Raw genomic sequence first — 19,203 nt, 5'->3', positions numbered from 1 at the left:
AAACTAGCAGATTTTCATTGCAAAATATCATATCTGATCATTTTATAATATACTGTACCTATTACAGATATCTAATAAAACTACAGCGCAACCTTGAAGGTAATAATTTTCATTTTGAAAGTTGGTGAACATGATACTGATGAAAAAACAACTGAAACAATTAATGTTGATGATATGGCTGAGGTTTGTTTTAAATTGAAGTTTGATAGTCAGCTAACACCATTTGTAAGGATAAAGTTGAAAAACACTAATGTACAAAATACTACAGTTAAAATCCAGGTAACTGCTAATACTATTTACCTAGATAATACCAAGAAGCCAATATTTAACAAGCAATTATTTTGTTCTGCTGAATGGTTGGATGCTACTATGGAAAAAATTGGATATTACTCCACTTTGAAAACCAAGAGCCTGGCTACATATTCATATTTTCTAGAAATAGATATCACTGTTCATAAAGAATTTCCTGTGGCCTCCATACCAAATATAGACAAACTTTATGAAGACACAGAATTCACCGATTTTCAACTGCATGCTGCAGATGGTAATGTGCCAATGCACAAAACATATCTTGCAGCAAACAGTGATGTATTCAGAGCAATGCTGAATGGAGAGTGGAAAGAAAAAAGAGAAGGACAAATCAACATAGAAGGAGTGACTGTGAAAACACTTCAGCACCTAAAGGGCTATATGTACCTGGGTGTATTACCTGATGAGGGCCTAGAATCCCTTCTAGTGGTTGCGAGCCGCTACTTGATGGACAAGCTGAAGGCTGATTGCAGTAAAAAACTTCTTCAAACAATCAATTTGGAAAATGTAGATTGTCTCATTAAGCTTGCTTGTCAGCATGACATACATGAACTGGTGCAAGCTTTGATATTTAATACTCCAGATAAATTTGTGACTGATTATTACCAGTCAAAAATCAAAGAGCAAGAGTCTACCGAAGGTGACAAAAAATAGATTATAAAAAATATTGTAGTCTTTGTTTTATCTTGACGTAATTTCTCTATGCTAAGATTAAACATGTTTTTTATTCCTACTAATGTTACTTATTTCAGTAATTAGCATTTTTGTTGTTAATATTCTATGATTAATTGAAAGGTTATTATTTTTCGTTTAAACAATGATTAATGTATGTTGTATGACATTATTTTTGTTACAATTATTATCTGATATGTTAGTAAAGTTGTCTAGTGCCTACTTAGGACATAATTACCTGTTAAAGTGTACTAAATAAAACTGCATGATTGATTATTATTATTTTTTACCAGGAGGATTCCCACTTTACCAATTTTCTTATCAAGTTATCACAGACACTAAAAGTAAAAATGTACATTTAATTTTGTACCTCATTTTTTTTTCTAATCAACTTAACAAAAAGAGATGTCTATATGTAGATAAATTTGACTGTAACAGATACTTTTGAAAGCAAACAAGAGGATTTTATCTCTATTCGGAAAAATATTCAGTGGGAGATAATTTTGGCATGTTGTTTCATTCACTACTATTTGATGCTGAATGTAGGTACATAGTTAGTTGGTTTGGGCTTTATACGATTGTTTTGTTGTTCAAGACCACTTTGGATTCAACCTGGCTAATTGGGCGAGATAGTCTACCCGTCCCTCTTTTATTAACATAGTTAATAAAAGACGGGTAGTCGTATCTCGCCGCGAGATACTGTCGCGCCAATCATGTGCTAGGCCTACAGACTACCGCTGGCATTAATTAATGTGCGACATTTCATAAGATTACATGTCTTTGTGACAATCAGCGCCACTTCTCCCTCCACCGACCTCTCACTTGGCCAATACACTCCGGTTGAGGGAATCAAAAATAAAACCACAAATTATTATAAATACAACCTAATTTATTCAATATCCCACTGACAGTTAAGAAATGCATCAAATTACTGTATTTAGAGCAACCTACAAGTTAGAAAATATTTATAATTTCACAATCTCATACTTTGAAAAACGGCCACATCGAAATGGAATGATAACTACACACTCAATAGCATTTAAAGTGCGTAAAAAAATGTAAATATCACTGAAGTTGGAAGGCATAACAAACTATATTCGTAGTATATTTCTGTTGGTAACAGTGTGTAGAATTTACACACCTAAGATGGTCTAAATAAGATTTCATGTAATAACAAGCTTTATTATTCGTTAAAAAGAAATACTTTACAGTACATATGGTCCTATTTTCCCGCACTAGTGCGTAAAATAGCACTTTTCGTGCGTATGTCAAAAGTTTAATGTGCCATATGTACTGTAAAACGTTGTACGATACACGTGCGAGTAGGTAATTCGCAAATTTCCTCTTTTCCGCACTTGTATCATAATAACTATTACAGTACATATGGTGCTACTTTCCCGCACTAGTGCGGAAAATAGCACTTTCCGTGCGTAAGTCAAAAGGGCCATATGTACTGCAAAATGTACGATACATGTGCGAATAAGTAATTTGCAACTCGTGTCGATTTAAAACACCCCCTTCGTTTCGAATTTCCTCTTTTCCGCACTTGTATCTACATAACGATTTTAGCTTGAGGTAATTTCTGTCTATGTAAATAGCATGAGAAAGAAATACTGATTACATTAGGTGTCTATTTATTAATTAGCTATATAAGTCATAACAAAAGATTTTAGTTAGCTTTGAAATGACAGATGAAGAGTGTAAATCTATTGAGTTATGTTTACAAGAAGTTGTATAGAACAACATATGGAGCCTTGTGCCTATCAACTTCAATACATTACTATAAATTATTTATAAACTATTTAAAACTAGATTGACACGTCCTTTCAAGACAACGAGGTGTTTATTACTTTTTACAAAATCAAAATCCGCCATTTCTTATCAAGTCATAAATCTAACGGTGCATGTAATGTTGCCAGCATAAAAAATAACAATTCTACGGGAATCCAAAGTACAAGTACACTTAATGTACCATCAGTCGAATGCACGGCGACTTTGAATGAATTCATTCATAATTTCTCCATGCAATTCATACTAGCACTATTTTTATTTAGAAAACTGGCAATACTTGAAACGTTAGATTATACTTCCGATTAAAAAATAACGAATCTGTGTACTTTCAAAGTGTTACCAGTGTATACACTGCCTACAGATTATATATATTTTCCCACTTAGATTGAGACACACACACTCGCGCACTAGTGGTCGCTACTTTCAATCCATCTTAAAAAAAAAAGAATCTTACCCCGTTATAAACTCGGTTCATCGTCTGTCTCACTCTAACTTACTACACCCCTGACTATAAAGAGTGGAAGAGGCGCGCTACAAAATAGAAAAGTAGGCCGAAGCTTTCAAACGTATATCCACCTCATTTTTCCAGTGCAGTGTGACAGAGACAAGTAGCGACCAGCGGTGCCTTCAGATCTGTTTGCTAGGATTAGAGCTCGTCACGCTTCTTCTCATTGCCCTTCCTGTCGAAGCCCTTGAGTTCGCTGGAGGCCTGCTCCGCGACGTACTTGATGAAGTCGTCGAGGGCACGTCCACCCTGGAAAAATAATATAATTATTATAAGATGTAAGGGTAGAAAAATTTAAGGCACAAGTCTTAATTCGCCATTTAATGCTCTGGATCGACAAATCACTACACCTTAAGCCTGGTCAGATCTGCGACATCGACTCCACACTCACGTTCGCGGCTTCGCGCCGCGATTCGCGCATGTGTGTGAAGCCGGCATTCAAACTTTTGAATGCAGTTTACCTGATATGACCTACTCACAACCCTGAGACGTCGTACAGAGACTTGGACCAGTCGTTGGCCGTCGCGTCGATCTTGACAATGTCAACTATAGATGACTACTCACATTATATCTGATGGGCTTCTTGCCGTCGGCGGACTTCCAGAAGATGGTGGGGAACCCTGACACGTCGTACAGAGACTTGGGCCAGTCGTTGGCCGTCGCGTCGATCTTGACAATGTCAACTATAGATGACTACTCACATTATATCTGATGGGCTTCTTGCCGTCGGCGGACTTCCAGAAGATGGTGGGGAACCCTGACACGTCGTACAGAGACTTGGGCCAGTCGTTGGCCGTCGCGTCGATCTTGACAATGTCAACTATAGATGACTACCCACATTATATCTGATGGGCTTCTTGCCGTCGGCGGACTTCCAGTAGATGGTGGGGAACCCTGAGACGTCGTACGGAGACTTGGGCCAGTCGTTGGCCGTCGCGTCGATCTTGACAATGTCAACAACTATAGATGACTACTCACATTATATCTGATGGGCTTCTTGCCGTCGGCGGACTTCCAGAAGATGGTGGGGAACCCTGACACGTCGTACAGAGACTTGGGCCAGTCGTTGGCCGTCGCGTCGATCTTGACAATGTCAACTATAGATGACTACTCACATTATATCTGATGGGCTTCTTGCCGTCGGCGGACTTCCAGAAGATGGTGGGGAACCCTGAGACGTCGTACGGAGACTTGGGCCAGTCGTTGGCCGTCGCGTCGATCTTGACAATGTCAACAACTATAAATGACTACTCACATTATATCTGATGGGCTTCTTGCCGTCGGCGGACTTCCAGAAGATGGTGGGGAACCCTGACACGTCGTACAGAGACTTGGGCCAGTCGTTGGCCGTCGCGTCGATCTTGACAATGTCAACTATAGATGACTACTCACATTATATCTGATGGGCTTCTTGCCGTCGGCGGACTTCCAGAAGATGGTGGGGAACCCTGACACGTCGTACAGAGACTTGGGCCAGTCGTTGGCCGTCGCGTCGATCTTGACAATGTCAACTATAGATGACTACTCACATTATATCTGATGGGCTTCTTGCCGTCGGCGGACTTCCAGAAGATGGTGGGGAACCCTGACACGTCGTACAGAGACTTGGGCCAGTCGTTGGCCGTCGCGTCGATCTTGACGATGTCGACGTCTTCACCCTTCAACTGTAATGAGAAAATTATAATTAATTATAAATTAGCTTGTGCTATGGGTGATCTAATTATAATGTTAAATAGGATCTAGAAAACATGATAGATTATTATCTATTCTTCTATCTATATCTGTTATTACAGGGTGTGATATTCATTTCGTTTTAAAAAATATGTATTTCTCAAAGGAAATTTTTCCAATTCACTTTTATGAGAAACTTAAACTCACCGCTGTCCGTGACTAAACTCTTAAAACTTGCTCACGGAGTATACCTTCTCTCCCAGCTCCTCCCACACAGGAGTAGGCTTCTGGCAATATTTGACCACACTAAGGCGCGTAGAACTAGACAAGCGCGTCACGGCCGCTGTCCGTGACTAAACTCTTGAAGTTCTTGCCAACGGCGACCTAGACTAGCTTTGTCTCTTACGAACAACATACCTTCTCTCCCAGCTCCTCCCACACTGGAGTAAGCTTCTGGCAATGACCGCACCAAGGCGCGTAGAACTCGACGAGCGCGTCCCGGCAGCTGTCCGTGACTAATCTCTTGAACTCCTACACATTGTCTAACACTAGGAACATACCTTCTCTCCCAGCTCCTCCCACACTGGAGTAAGCTTCTGGCAATGACCGCACCAAGGCGCGTAGAACTCGACGAGCGCGTCACGGCCGCTGTCCGTGACTAGACTCTTGAAGTTCTTGCCGACGGCGACCTTGACGGGGCCGTCGTTGGGCTCGGGGACGGCTTCGGACTTAATGAAAGGCTCTAGTTTCCCGGCGAGAAGGTCCTTGGTGAATTGGAGGAGGTTCTCAATGCTGGAAATTTAAATTATAGTTAGAAACTTCACAAACTTTTCAATAATATAAGTTCAAATAAGTGCAGCGTTTCCAGAGATATTCATACGTACATTTAAGGAGTAAATGTGTAACGTTTTGAGGCAAAACTGTATCAGTTGTAAATAAGAGAAATTTACATTCTTATAATAGCAGGCGTGGCTCACTCCGCGATTTCGTCGCTTTGCTACAGGTAGCTAAAAGTACATTCGTCCCCCCCCCCCCAATTTTGGGGAAAGCCATAAACCGCGCGTGGCGCTGTCGCCATCTAGCGGCCATATCTGTGCTGATCGTAACAGACGCGTTTTGTTAGAGAGTGAGTCTTCTGTACCTAGTACTATTATATATTCTGTGATAATAGTAACGCCCTGACCACTCATTGTGAAGTTACTTTGCACATATAAGTATTAACCTTAACCCCATTGTTCAAGTAAGCAAGTACTTAGGTAATGAAAATTTTGAAGAAAATTATAACTACATAGGTAATAACAGGCGGTCTTATCGCTAAAAAGTGATCTCTCCCAGATCTGATTAATATCTCTTTAAAATTAACATTTGATGAAGTAAACTCGGGTTTCATTTTAGATTCAAACTCATTGAATTCAGTGGTAATTTTAGGCCAAGGAAGTGTCCTTGGCCTAAAATTATATATGTGCGGTATATGCATTAGTTGATTTTCAAGTATTTCTCCTACATAGTAAGTTCGTAACAAGTAATTAAAATGAAGTGGAGCATTCCGAAAACGCATCGATAAGCAATAATCAGAACAGAACGTAAATGCACATGCACAATGCAGTCGTAAAGTATAAATAAAAATAGGCATTTTTCTATTTATGACATCCATGGGCACCTTTTTACAGCAAGGTGTTGATTTCAAAGCTATCTTAGGTTAGATATATATTTAGGTGATATTTCATATATCTTAACCCCTCGAATCCCAGAAAATTTTGATGTTGACCTTTTGATGCTAACTGCACAAATTAGCAGTAATAAATGTAATGTATACATATTCCTATAGGCTCTAAGCTCACTAATAGCACACCTCGGACACTGGCGATCAAATGTATGAAACAAACGCGTTCCTACGCATACAGTCTAAGCTCGTGTAGGTGAACGCGTACCATGCTTGTGTGAGTGAGATTAGACGTGCTAGGGTTCCCGCCATTTTGTTGTCAAGTTCGATGACCTCAATGACTCAAAACTCATTGCGCGAATTAGGAAGAAATAAGAATCGTATTATGCTGTAAGGTGGGTATCTAAGCTCGATTTATACAATAGTTTCCTATTTTGAATCAGTATAAACGAAGTAACAAAATTTTTGTAAGGAATTCAGGCCACCAAAATATTACGTAAGTTGAAAACATGATTTTTTGTTCATATAGATAATGTGTTGTTTTCAATGTGATCTGATAGGTTTTGTAAATATTTGTTTAATATTTGAATATTTTACGTGGCCTCCGCTCTGCGCACCGCGTCGTCGCGTCCTTGCCAGCCGGTAACTGTGAGGTAACCGAGAGCGGGTGGGCGGCACTTTCAACGGGAGGCAGGGAGTGTCCATACTGTACGTTAGTACTCTTTATTATACTGTGCTAATAGTATTAGTTCATTCCCTGGAGGTTTGGACCTGCAGTATACTGTCCCGGCGGCATTCCCACACTTTTCTCCTCTTATTTTCCTGTTAAGACATTTCTAAGACCAATATTTACCTGAATTCAGTGGACATAATGTATTTGTTGCCATCGGCGTCTCTACCAGCGAAGACAGGTTTGTCTCCCTTGGCGAAGACGATGTACCCGTTCAGCTCGTGAACTCGTCCTTTAGAGAACCACCAGGGGCCCATTTCTCGAACGACATTAGACTAATATTATTAGTCCACGAACTGTCAATAGGGGTTGTCATGACAACACATTAATAATATTAGACTAATATCGTTCGAGAAATGGGTAACAGTAGTCACAAGAAACTCTTCCTCTTTATAGTGTAATTTACCTGAATTCAGCGGACATGATGTATTTGTTGCCATCAGCGTCTCTGCCGGCGACGACAGGCTTGTCTCCCTTGGCGAAGTCGATATATTCGTTCAGCTGGTCCTTTAGAGAATCAGTAAAGTCACAAGAAACTATCCTTCCCTATAGTTTAATTTACCTGAATTCAGCGGACATGATGTACTTGTTGCCATCGGCGTCTCTGCCGGCGACGACAGGCTTGTCACCCTTGGCGAAGTCGATGCCATACTCGTTCAGTTCGTGGGTAAACTCATCTTTGCTGCTGATGGCGAATGTCACTTCTGAGAGCTCCTTGGCGACCTAATGAAAAAAAAAGGTTTTTTATTAATCGTAACTTCAATATCAAAAATGCATCATCATTTTAGCCCGCGCACACTGCTGGGCCCAGGCCTCTCTTTATGTACAAACAACAACACTTATCGGTGGACCCCTTTTGTTATAACTGTAACACGGAGGGCAAAAAAAAGCCGGGGACGATCTCCGACAAGATGGAGCGATCAATTAAAAGGGGCCCCAGCCTCGACCAACTTTTGCTCGGTTGTCAGAGACGCGATGAACAGGCACCGTTGGAGGCAGATCATAAAGACCAGGTGTGGAGCATCCACATCCACCGATGACCACGATCCTCAATCATGAGGGAGCGACCACTGAGAGAGAGAGAGAGTAATAAGGTTTACCGATGGATAGTTAACAGTGTGGGCGATGGTATGTCATTTATCTCGGTCTTGGGCAAGTATCATCCAGAATTGCCCCGCGATTTTAGGAGGAATTCCATTCATAAAGTGGATCTGCATTTTTGCAGCTCGCTGTATAATCATTAGTATATTTAAGTCTGATTTTAACCCATACAATGCCATATATGGCGGATATGATATTCAACTGAGTCGAACAAAAAACGATACCTACCCTCGCATGTTCCTATTACTAACCAATTAAATCTAAACCTTATGTTAAGACCATTAGGGTCAAATCTTAGTTTTATTTTGTGTGTTTGAATCATTAACTTAAATCAAAATGCAACAGTTTATTGTTAAACATTGTCATAATCATAAGTGCTTGCTTATTGCGTAACTTATAATTATTTTAAGTTAGCTATTTATAGCGATAGCTATATATATGCGAGCAGCTGTACAAAAAGCCCAACACAGCAGATCCTCTTAATGACCGCGTGAACTGGTCTGATTTGGACCTGGAACCCGATATCCTACGCTCGGAGATAGTAGCAGCCATTGAATCGTTAAAGACTAAGAAAGCGCCAGGTCCGGATCAAATCACAGCGGAAGTGCTTAAATCTCTGGGTGAAAAAGGCGTTGACACAGTGCACAACATCTGCAACCACGTATGGCGGAATGGCGAGTGGCGAAAGGCTTGGACTCAGTGGATTATCCTTCCACTTCACAAAAAGGGCTCGACCAAAAAATGCGATAACTATCGCACACTCGCGCTAATATCCCACGCTAGCAAAGTCCTGTTACACATTATAAACAGCCGTATTCGCTATTATCTCGACTGGCAGATCCCAGAGGAACAGGCTGGCTTCGTAAAGGGAAAAGGCACCCGTGAACAAATCCTTAACATCAGGCAAATCGTGGAGAAATGCTATGAGTTTGACACGCCGGTCATAATGTGCTTCGTCGACTATAGCAAGGCTTTCGACTGTGTCAACTGGGACTGTCTATGGAGAGTCTTATCAGAACTGGGTGTACCTCATCATTTAACCGCACTTCTGCAGTCACTATACCACAATAGCCAAGGAATGGTGAGGATCGACTGTACAACATCCAAACCATTCAGTTTTGAAAAAGGAGTTCGTCAAGGCTGTATCCTATCGCCCATCCTATTCAATATTTACGGTGAGTACATAGTGAGGCGTACCTGCGATGGCTGGGGAGGAGGAATTGCCGTTGGTGGACGCAAAATTCACAATTTGCGTTATGCAGACGACACCACCTTACTAGCGTCAGATGAGATTGAGATGGCCACCTTATTGGATAGGATGGAACGCATAAGCGGAGAACTAGGGCTCTCTATAAATAGATCCAAGACGAAGATAATGGTCGTAAATCGCACAGGCAAGCTTGAGCTCACCGGAACACTTGACTTGGAGGTCGTTGACAACTTCACATACCTGGGCTCAAGCATTAGTAATAATGGCTCTTGCGAAGCTGAGGTGCGACGTCGAATCGGCATGGCAAAAGGAGCTATGGCGCAGCTTCAAAAGATATGGAAGGACAGGAGCATCACCCTGTAAACCAAGACCAACCTTGTGCGCACTTTGGTGTTCTCCATATTCTTATATGGCGCAGAGACGTGGACCTTAAAGAAAGCCGACCGTGACCGCATTGATGCTTTTGAGATGTGGTGCTGGCGCAGGATGCTGGGGATTCCCTGGACAGCACATCGCACCAACGTATCGATTCTCCAGGAGCTCAAGATCCAGACGAGGCTTTCTACCACATGTCTACGAAGGATTCTGGAGTACTTCGGCCACATAGCCAGGAAAAGCAGCGATAATCTCGAAAAATTAGTGGTCACTGGCAAAGTGGAAGAAAACAGACCTAGGGGCAGAAGCCCGATACGTTGGGCTGACCAGGTCCGCACCACCCTCGACACCACCGTACACGACGCTCTCCACGAGGCAGCAGATAGAAGTGTATGGCGCCGAGTGGTCCGCACAAAACTATTTCGACGAGATGGTCACGACCCTCAGCATTGAGGAAACCGACGCGAGGAGGAGGAGAGCTATTTATAAGTTGTCTTTCTAAGTGAAATTCCTGTAATTTCTTAGACAATAAAGTTTCTATAAACCGAACTCTATTGACAGCTATTAAAGTTCAAATTTAAACAAATATTTTTTATTACGTGCAGTAAGGGGTAAGCATTCCCACCTTGAGCACACGGTTCCTCCAGTAGTTGGTGCCCTTGGGGTTCTTGACGTAGTCCACGCCGTAGTAGGCGACCACCAGGGGGTTGGAGAAATCGGCGATGTTGTCCTTCTGGCGCACGCCGACCAGACCATGGCTGGAAACGATCATACATTTATCATAGCCCGTAGATATGTGTTGTATGGTGATAGCCTGATAGTCTGTGCGGAATGAGAAGAGTCGTATAATGTATTGGTTCCCAATGTTCCCATTCATTGCATGACTGTTCTCTTTCAGCAAAGACTCTAGAGAAAAATCTGTGCAATTTGTTAAGAGCCAACGGGAGTGGTCATTTCTCCATACAAACGTACTCCTCGTTTTCCTCCGTGGTTTTTGAAGCTAGAGCAATGATTTTTTCAACACAGATTAATATTGTCAATATCTGTGTCGGACCGTTTTGCTTTTTTTGATATTTTTGTTCTTAAGGCGCTAGAGCCCTTCAAAAATTGCCAAAATGGCCTAGTTGACTATGCCGCAATGAGAGGTCGCACTACTTTTAGGTGCCGCTTCCGTTAGCGAGACGGGTATATTTACCTAAAATATTTAAAACTCAGCTCCTGTTTCGTCTTAATTGTCTATAGCAGCCATTCTCAAAGTGTGCTCCGCGGACCCTGAGGGCAAAGCCTCTGTTGGGGCTGGCTACTAATTTGATCAATCGAACTTTATATGTCTCTGGTATGGGATATGCAAGTTTAATTAAGTGAAGATATTTTAAACATTTTGTACTTTGACATTTTAAGTCTACATCGAATTTAATTTGGTCACAGTTTTGACGAAGCATAAAATCATGCGCTGCGCTTATTAAAGCGTGTAACGGCGTATCAAGAATGTTTATGACTAAAAGTCACGATTTTATATGCTAAGTTAGTCACCGTGGTTTACTAATTAAAAATATTACACGCCTTTATCATAATACGCAATCCGTCGTCTTCAAGATTTCAAAAATCTTACTTCAAGGCGGTTTTAATATTTCATATTTTAGGGTTCCGTACCCAAAGGGCAAAACGGGACCCTATTACTAAGACTCCGCTGTCCGTCCGTCCGTCTGTCACCAGACTGTATCTCACGAACCGTGATAGCTAGACAGTTGAAATTTTCACAGATGATGTATTTCTGTTGCCGCTATAACAAGAAATACTAAAAAGTACGGAACCCTCGGTGGGCGAGTCCGACTCGCACTTGTCCAGTTTTTTGTGCAATAAATAGATATTTCTCACGCAGATCGTGGAGTTAGTGTCAGATTATATCTGATTACTTAATCAGCGGACATGATAAAGAAGTAACAAAAAAATATGTCTGCCTGCGGCGGTAGCACGGTCGCATTTTTATCGCTTGTCACCATGCCAGTCACTTTCTAACAAGTATGTAAGTGCGACAGTGACGGGCATAGCGACAGGCGATCAAAATGGAACCATGCTGCGCCCGCTGACTTACATCGATCTTATTGGTAAAATGTGACGTTCAACCAAAAGGTACCACATTGTCGGTTGTCGATAAGGTTGATTTAAAATTGAAGCTATATGGAAATATCGCCTTAATGACAACCGACAATAAGTACCCTTTTGATTGAGAATGGCACAAATAATTACTTATGACTGTTATATTTTAAAACAAATGAATGTTAACTTGGTTATGAAATTATCAATAGAATGAATGCATTTTAGCATACCTAATTCAAGCAATGGGTGAACAAATGTAATATACATATTCTATTCAAGCTCGAACAAATGTATCCATAAATAGTTTCGTTGTTCAACTTGTAGAAAATAAGCATACGTAATTTGAATGCCAAGAACACCTAAAGTCGTCGGTACAGTCTCCTGCAATAATATGATACACAACGAAGGCCTCAAAAATATCTGACAAGATTCTATTTGTAGAGCCACACGTGTCACATATTTTTGCGGCCTTCGAAGAGTAACATATTATTGCAGGTGACTGTACTAGTTGTGTCCACCTCGCTATGGACACAGAAGAAATAATAGTACTACCGTACAGAAAGGACACTTCCTATAAACCCGAAGTTTGACAGCGGTTCAGGGTCGAATCATGCTATCCCTTTCTAATGTATAGCACTATCCCTCTCGGCTATTTAGGGTTGTCAAAATTCAAGTGATTATCTTATCTGTGGTCGTGCACGCAAAAGGAAGTCAAGTGGTGCCAACCCTAATAATTGCTTGGAGCAATGCTGAGCCGAACGGAGCCGAGTTCGACCGAAGTCAGGAGTGTCTCCCCACTGCCATGGACAAAATATAGGTTATGACATATCACTGGCCCAATATTACAGGGTTCTATGTTTCACTTTTATCGAACTGAAATTTGAACATTGTCATAGTGACATTAAGTCGAATTTCAACTATCTTGATGTAACATTAGAACCCTGTAATATTGGGGCAGCGATATGTTGTCAAAGTAATCTTCACACTTTCAAGTAAGGTTTACATTAGCTCGCTTGCGCCCGGGACCTTGGTGTGTCAGTGACGTTTTTGTTTATAACGTAAAGCGTTCAAAGGGTTAACAAAATAATTATGTACCCAATAGATGTCAGTAGTTTCAAACGGACTAAAATGTATCGTTATTTTATTACACTGTAATTGTTAATTTTCAGCCTATTTCCAATGTTATCGCCAATCAGATGTACTTTAGTCACGAGATGTCGTGTTGGGACCATACATTCACTGAGTCGGTACAATGTCGAGAGATATTGTGATCAAATGCTTACCAATAAAAAATAGTAGTTTGTGTTACAAGGGATCTCAAAATGATATATTTCCGCCAAGGGCGTACATTGAATCCTGAATGAAGCGATGGATTCTAAAGTAGAATCCTGAGCGTAATGAGGGATTCAAGTGTTAACGCCCAAGACGAAATAATTTTGATACTGTGTGACACATACTGCTTTGCACATCAACTATGAGGAAATTGTTATGATCCAAAATATGTATTATTTGACCAAAAAAAAAATCGTGTCCTAGAACAGAAAAGTACAATTTGATCCCTCCGAGCAGGGAAGAAAAGTGCCAATTTTATCCCTCCTAGCGGGGAAGAAAAAGCCCTTTTTCGAATAGGTTATGTGAAAAACTTACTACTTGTCCTTGATGAAGGCCTTGAGGTCATCGCCAGAGTAAACCACGGAGGACTCCTCAAACTTGTTCTGCAGACGCTTGGGACGGTACAGGACTACGTTGTCTCTGTGAACAAGAGATAAATCAATAAAATAAATAAATTTCTTTAGTCATGGGTGTTTTCCATGTATTTAAGTATTTATAAATATGTATATCCATACTAATATTATAAATGCGAAAGTGTGTCTGTCTGTCTGTTACCTCTTCCCACTTAAACCGCTGAACTGATTTAGTTGAAATTAGGCATAGAGATATTTTGAGTCACGGGGAAGGACATAGGATAGTTTTTATGTCGGGAATCATCCCTAAAGAGAGTGAAACGGGGGGTGGAATTGAGAGATTTAATGAATTGCCTGATCACTGATTGAAACTTATGCTCAAATTGAATGATTGCTATTACACTTTATTCAGGCACTAGCTGCTTTTACTGATTCCACGCAGACGAAGTCGCGGGCAAAAGCTAGTATTATATATATCGTTGTCTAAGTACCTACACCACAAGCCTTATTGAGCTTACTGTAGGGATTTAGTCAATTTGTGTAATAATCTTAGGATATTAATATTTATTTATTTATAGTAATAAAGGTGTCACTATCTATTTGAAGTGATGCGTGATTATACATCGACTTCTACTTTTACATATTTATAATAGAGTTAAAGGATGCATGAAATATCGAATATAATGCAGTTTTAATCAGCCAAATCCGTGTTAAGACTCGAAATTGATTCGCAATCATAACATTGCCACATTCCGCTAGTTTCACTTTAAATTGATTTATAAACTCAGTTAATTCGTTGTTACTAATAACCGTGTTTATGCAAAAAGTAAACTATAGATGGTCAAGCAAATCTTGTCAGTAGAAAAAGGCGCGAAATTCAAATTTTCTATGAGACGATATCCCTTCGCGCCTACATTTTTCAAATTTGCCGCCTTTTTCTACTGACAAGATCTGCTTGACAAACTATATAATAGTTATTTGTTTTACAAGGGGTAAAGTTGTCCGATCAATCGAAAGATTCTAAAAGTAGAACCTTGAGCGCTACAAGGGTTAAGCAAACTTTGCTACTAAGTGAAACAACATTTTGCACAACTGCAAAACATTACAAATCAGAGGGCCTTACCGCGAAAACCGAAATTCGGAAATTGCGGGGATCTTTCTCTTTTCATCCAATGAAGACGTTATTCAAAACGATTTCCTACTATGGAATTTATATGAAACACCAGCATGTGACGTCACGATCAAATTACCTACTCTTTATAGTTTTATACAGGTTTTAAAATATAAATTGTGTCTAAAAATATTTAACTGCTGTCTATGTTTCTCTATTAATCTTCTGGTGCTTTATTACTTTCATGGTGTAAAATAATTTACATTAAATACATTCAAATACCATATTAACGCTATTAAAATGAATGTTGTTTAAATATGACTAACTATACTTCACACCTTTATATAGGTTTCTGAGAGACTTCAGATGAGAGAAGAATTGAAAAACAACTTGGGAAAAACAAAAGAAAAATGTAAACGTAATGAAGAAATACTCACTGAATAAATAAAAATGTATAATTATTAATTTACTTAAGTGCCATATAATGATATGTATATTGTGGGCTTTAAGGACACGTCAGTTCAAACAATTTATTACTGGTTCAACTATTCAGAATAATAAAATAAAATATGCAGGCGGCTTAGCACGGTCGCGTTTTTATCCCTTGTTACCATGCCTGTCACGTTCTAACAAGTGTGTAAGTGCGAAAGGGACGCGCATAGTGATAGTCGATAAAAATGGAACCGTGCTGAGCCCGCAGCTTATCTATCTTATCAGTCCAGTTTTTTTAAACTATATGGTCATTAAAAACAAAACTATAATACAAAATTGAAATTGATTAGATAACAGTTATTCTATTAGTAATTTTTTAGGGTTCCGTACCCAAAGGGTAAAACGGGACCCTATTACTAAGACTCCGCTGTCCGTCCGTCTGTCACCAGGCTAGGCTAGGCAGTTGAAATTTTCACAGATGATGTATTTCTGTTGCCGCTATAACAACAAATACTAAAAACAGAATAAAATAAAGATTTAAGTGGGGCTCCCATACAACAAACGTGATTTTTGACCGAAGTTAAGCAACGTCGAGCGGGGTCAGTACTTGGATGGGTGACCGTTTTTATAGATAATGGTACGGAACCCTTCGTGTGCGAGTCCGACTCGCACTTGGCCGGTTTGTTAATGATTAAGTCAGACTGTTAACACCTGTGTAAACGTACATACAGCTAAGTAAATATGGTATAAAAAGTCCTTGAGTACTCTATAAGTCACCTTTGACTTTTAGAGGACATTTAAACTTTCACCTAATGACATTGAATATAGAAATATACGTGGTGGCACTTTCAGTGTGGATCAAACATATTCTAGGTCATTACCTATATATAGAGGACCTTTAGAGGTACAGATTTGACCCCCATATGTCCAGCTTCTGTCTCTATTCACAGTAAATGCTTTTGGCACGTTGGTCTATTCTACCTGTCATACTATATGTATGTATATATTACGTAATAAAATATTCTAGACAAAAAAATAAGAAATAAGGCCCGAGGGAATGTGTGAGTGAATAATAATCTCCCCATTAATTAGTTAGATCCACTTACTTTGGAGCTTTTCATTTTTCTAATATAGATGGAGTTAGTAAATCTCTTCACTTATAAATTTCGTACTTATCTTCGATCAATTATTGATATTTTTTTATATCAAGGCATGTTTTGGTAAGTGTAGGACAGAGACCTAAAAGATAAGGAAAATTACAATACTATTTTTCAAACTACTATTGAAATTATATTAGAAAGAATACCGTCCATACACTTACCAAGACAATACCTAGTTAGTAGTAGTTAAGATTAGTTGGTGCCACATTAATTTTCGAATTTTTAAATGTTCTGTTCATCTTAGTTTTCGACAACTCTGGATTCGTAAGTGTAATATCGATAATAACGAGGGCTGAAATCATAATTTAATATAGGCAGTAAAAAAACGATGTAATGAAATTAATATCTAATAGAAGAGGAAAAATTATCGGCCACCTATTACGACACAACCACTTCATCAGAAACATCATTGAAGGGACTATAAATGGAAGGAGAGTGAGGGGAAGACCAAGATAAAGTTATATGAGCCAAGTAAAGGAGCATGTGGCCGAGAGGTACTAGGACACAAGGCTGTCTTTGGATCGACTAAAGTGGACAACTTCATCAAGCTGCCTGCAAGAGCTCAGCTGTGCAGTTAGCTGCAGAGATAGTTGTCGCCCCCTGCAAACAAATTTCTATGCAGGGGGCTCAGTTATCTCTGCAGCTGGCTGTACCATAGCCAACACTGGTAACTGTCCATCAGTGAACCTTTTTACACAAGGCATAAGGTCCACGATATGACATGAGATGGACATTTAAGAGTGTTGCTGTATGTACTATAGAGAGGATAAATCACAAAGAGAAAGTAAGATCAATTATTTAAAAGCTGTGTGCAAAAGTTAACAATGTGTATACTTGAAATGTGCTAATTAAGCCCTTTCAAATGATATACAACACATCATCATTACTTCTTTTTATTTTCTTGGTTGGTGACTTTAGGACCTGTAGAGGGCGCCATGTTCATTTTTTTGTGACGTCATGAAGCCTATAACCAGCGGACGATTAAGACGATTCGAATGACGTCGTTTTATAATGAGTACTTTAAAAGTTATGAGGGAACAAATGAACATACATACATACATACATACCCACATACATACCGGTCAAAATCATAACCCTCCTTTAGCATTGCCGTAGTCAGGTAAAAATAAATAAAAACTCACTTGTAACCAGCCTTGTCCAAGACCTCCTTAGCGGTGGAGTGCGCAAACGTGACCTCCTCCCTCATCTTATCAGCCGTCTTCAGGAACTCTCCCTTCAAGTCACTCTCCTTCTCGAAGAAACCGATGATGGTGACTTCGTCCTTTTTGAGGAAGTTCTCGTAGTCGGCCACGGTGAGGAGGTCCTTGGAGCTGGGGCCGACTTGGGCGCGCATGTATTTGACAATGCCATCTGGTGAAGGAAGTTGGATTAGTTTATGGATGGGTAATTGTGGGATACAAGGCAATTTTGGTTTGAGAAAAGTTTCCGCTCAAGGTTTTTTTAAAGCAGAACATCTATGTCATTAAAATCTAGTCTTAATTAAAAAATATATCTGTGCTACTCTAAATTTAAATAAACCCATGATTTTATGCTCCATGTTAAAAAGAGTTATTCACCTCCGGGTTAGTCAATCATTTTATGGTAGGTGGGTATTTTAGGTATTTAAATCATTTAGTTGATAGCACCAGTATATTTGACACATCATTCAAAAAAAAGGAAAGGATCAATACCACATGCCATTATTTTAACCTGGTGAATAAATTAAATGTTTACAATTTAAGGGAAACAGATAATAACTATTAAGTAGGTATTTGATAATAGTTAATAACACAGTTTTCCTTATATCTGATATGAAATTAATATATATCTATCATTAGTTGTGGTTAAAAAATACATAATTAACTGTATTTTTACTATAACTATTTATGAAGTCCATCCTAAATCCATTCTATTTATAAGAATAATTAGAGGGTAGACTTAAAAAATCTTATCATATCTCCTGTTGACACGAGATAATTTTCTGCTGACTGTGTAAGATAACTAATAATATTTAACATGAAAAATAGGATCAATTCAATGCACTGATTATCAGGTTATCTTATCAAATGTATCAAAAACTGGTTCTAAAGGGTCAGAGGAAGTGTGGCGTTGGCAACTTACTTGCCTCCCTAGGCCCATTGTAGTCCTGAGATACCTCTCCTTTACGGAAGATCTTCAGGGTCGGGTATCCCGAGACGGAGAACTGCTCGCAGGTAGCCTTGCCGCCCTCCGTGCAGTCCACCTTCGCCAGCGTCACCTGCGGGTCGTCGCCCTTCAGCACGCCGGCCGCCACCGCGTACTCCGGTTTCAGTCTTTTACAATGCCCGCACCTAATATAAACATCCATCAACATCGTAGAAATCGATTAACACACTACACATTCAAATTAATCACCCTTCAGTGTCAATGACTTACCATGGAGCATAAAACATGACCAGCGCCGTATCATGTTGAGATAGTACAGATGAAAAGTCCGAATCTGTAAGATCTAGCACGTCCTCTTCGGCGGCCCTACACAAATATATTACACCTAAGAATAACACGATTTTAAGTGATCCCATCATTTTTGTGCCGGCACTTTACTAAGAACCGTGCGCTATAGCTCGCCACCGAACAGAAGCTGAAGAATAGAAAGGGACGAGGACCGGAAAAATACACGTATGATGCTGCAGAATGACACAAGCCGGC

The 19,203-nt window shown here is 39.8% G+C and overlaps 2 protein-coding genes across 2 annotated transcripts in view; both read right to left on the bottom strand.

Annotated features, from left to right (window-relative positions):
- LOC134789705 (small ribosomal subunit protein mS31) overlaps positions 1-19,203 on the bottom strand; it is a 169,157-nt gene that overhangs the window by 65,895 nt on the left and 84,059 nt on the right. The gene's annotated exons all lie outside the window — the stretch shown is intronic.
- Positions 2,843-19,191, bottom strand: LOC134789734 (protein disulfide-isomerase A3). The gene is made up of 9 exons (XM_063760367.1): positions 18,931-19,191; positions 18,637-18,845; positions 17,658-17,886; positions 13,775-13,879; positions 10,653-10,785; positions 7,904-8,064; positions 5,509-5,740; positions 4,807-4,941; positions 2,843-3,526 (listed from the first exon to the last, which is right to left on the bottom strand). Exons 1-9 carry the CDS (start codon positions 19,077-19,079, stop codon positions 3,419-3,421), a joined length of 1,461 nt encoding a protein of 486 aa, XP_063616437.1. The 5' UTR covers positions 19,080-19,191; the 3' UTR covers positions 2,843-3,418.

This window comes from Cydia splendana, chromosome 4 (assembly GCF_910591565.1).
Source record: "Cydia splendana chromosome 4, ilCydSple1.2, whole genome shotgun sequence".
Lineage (NCBI taxonomy): Eukaryota > Metazoa > Arthropoda > Insecta > Lepidoptera > Tortricidae > Cydia > Cydia splendana.
This window is presented reverse-complemented; position numbering and strand designations above follow the sequence as displayed.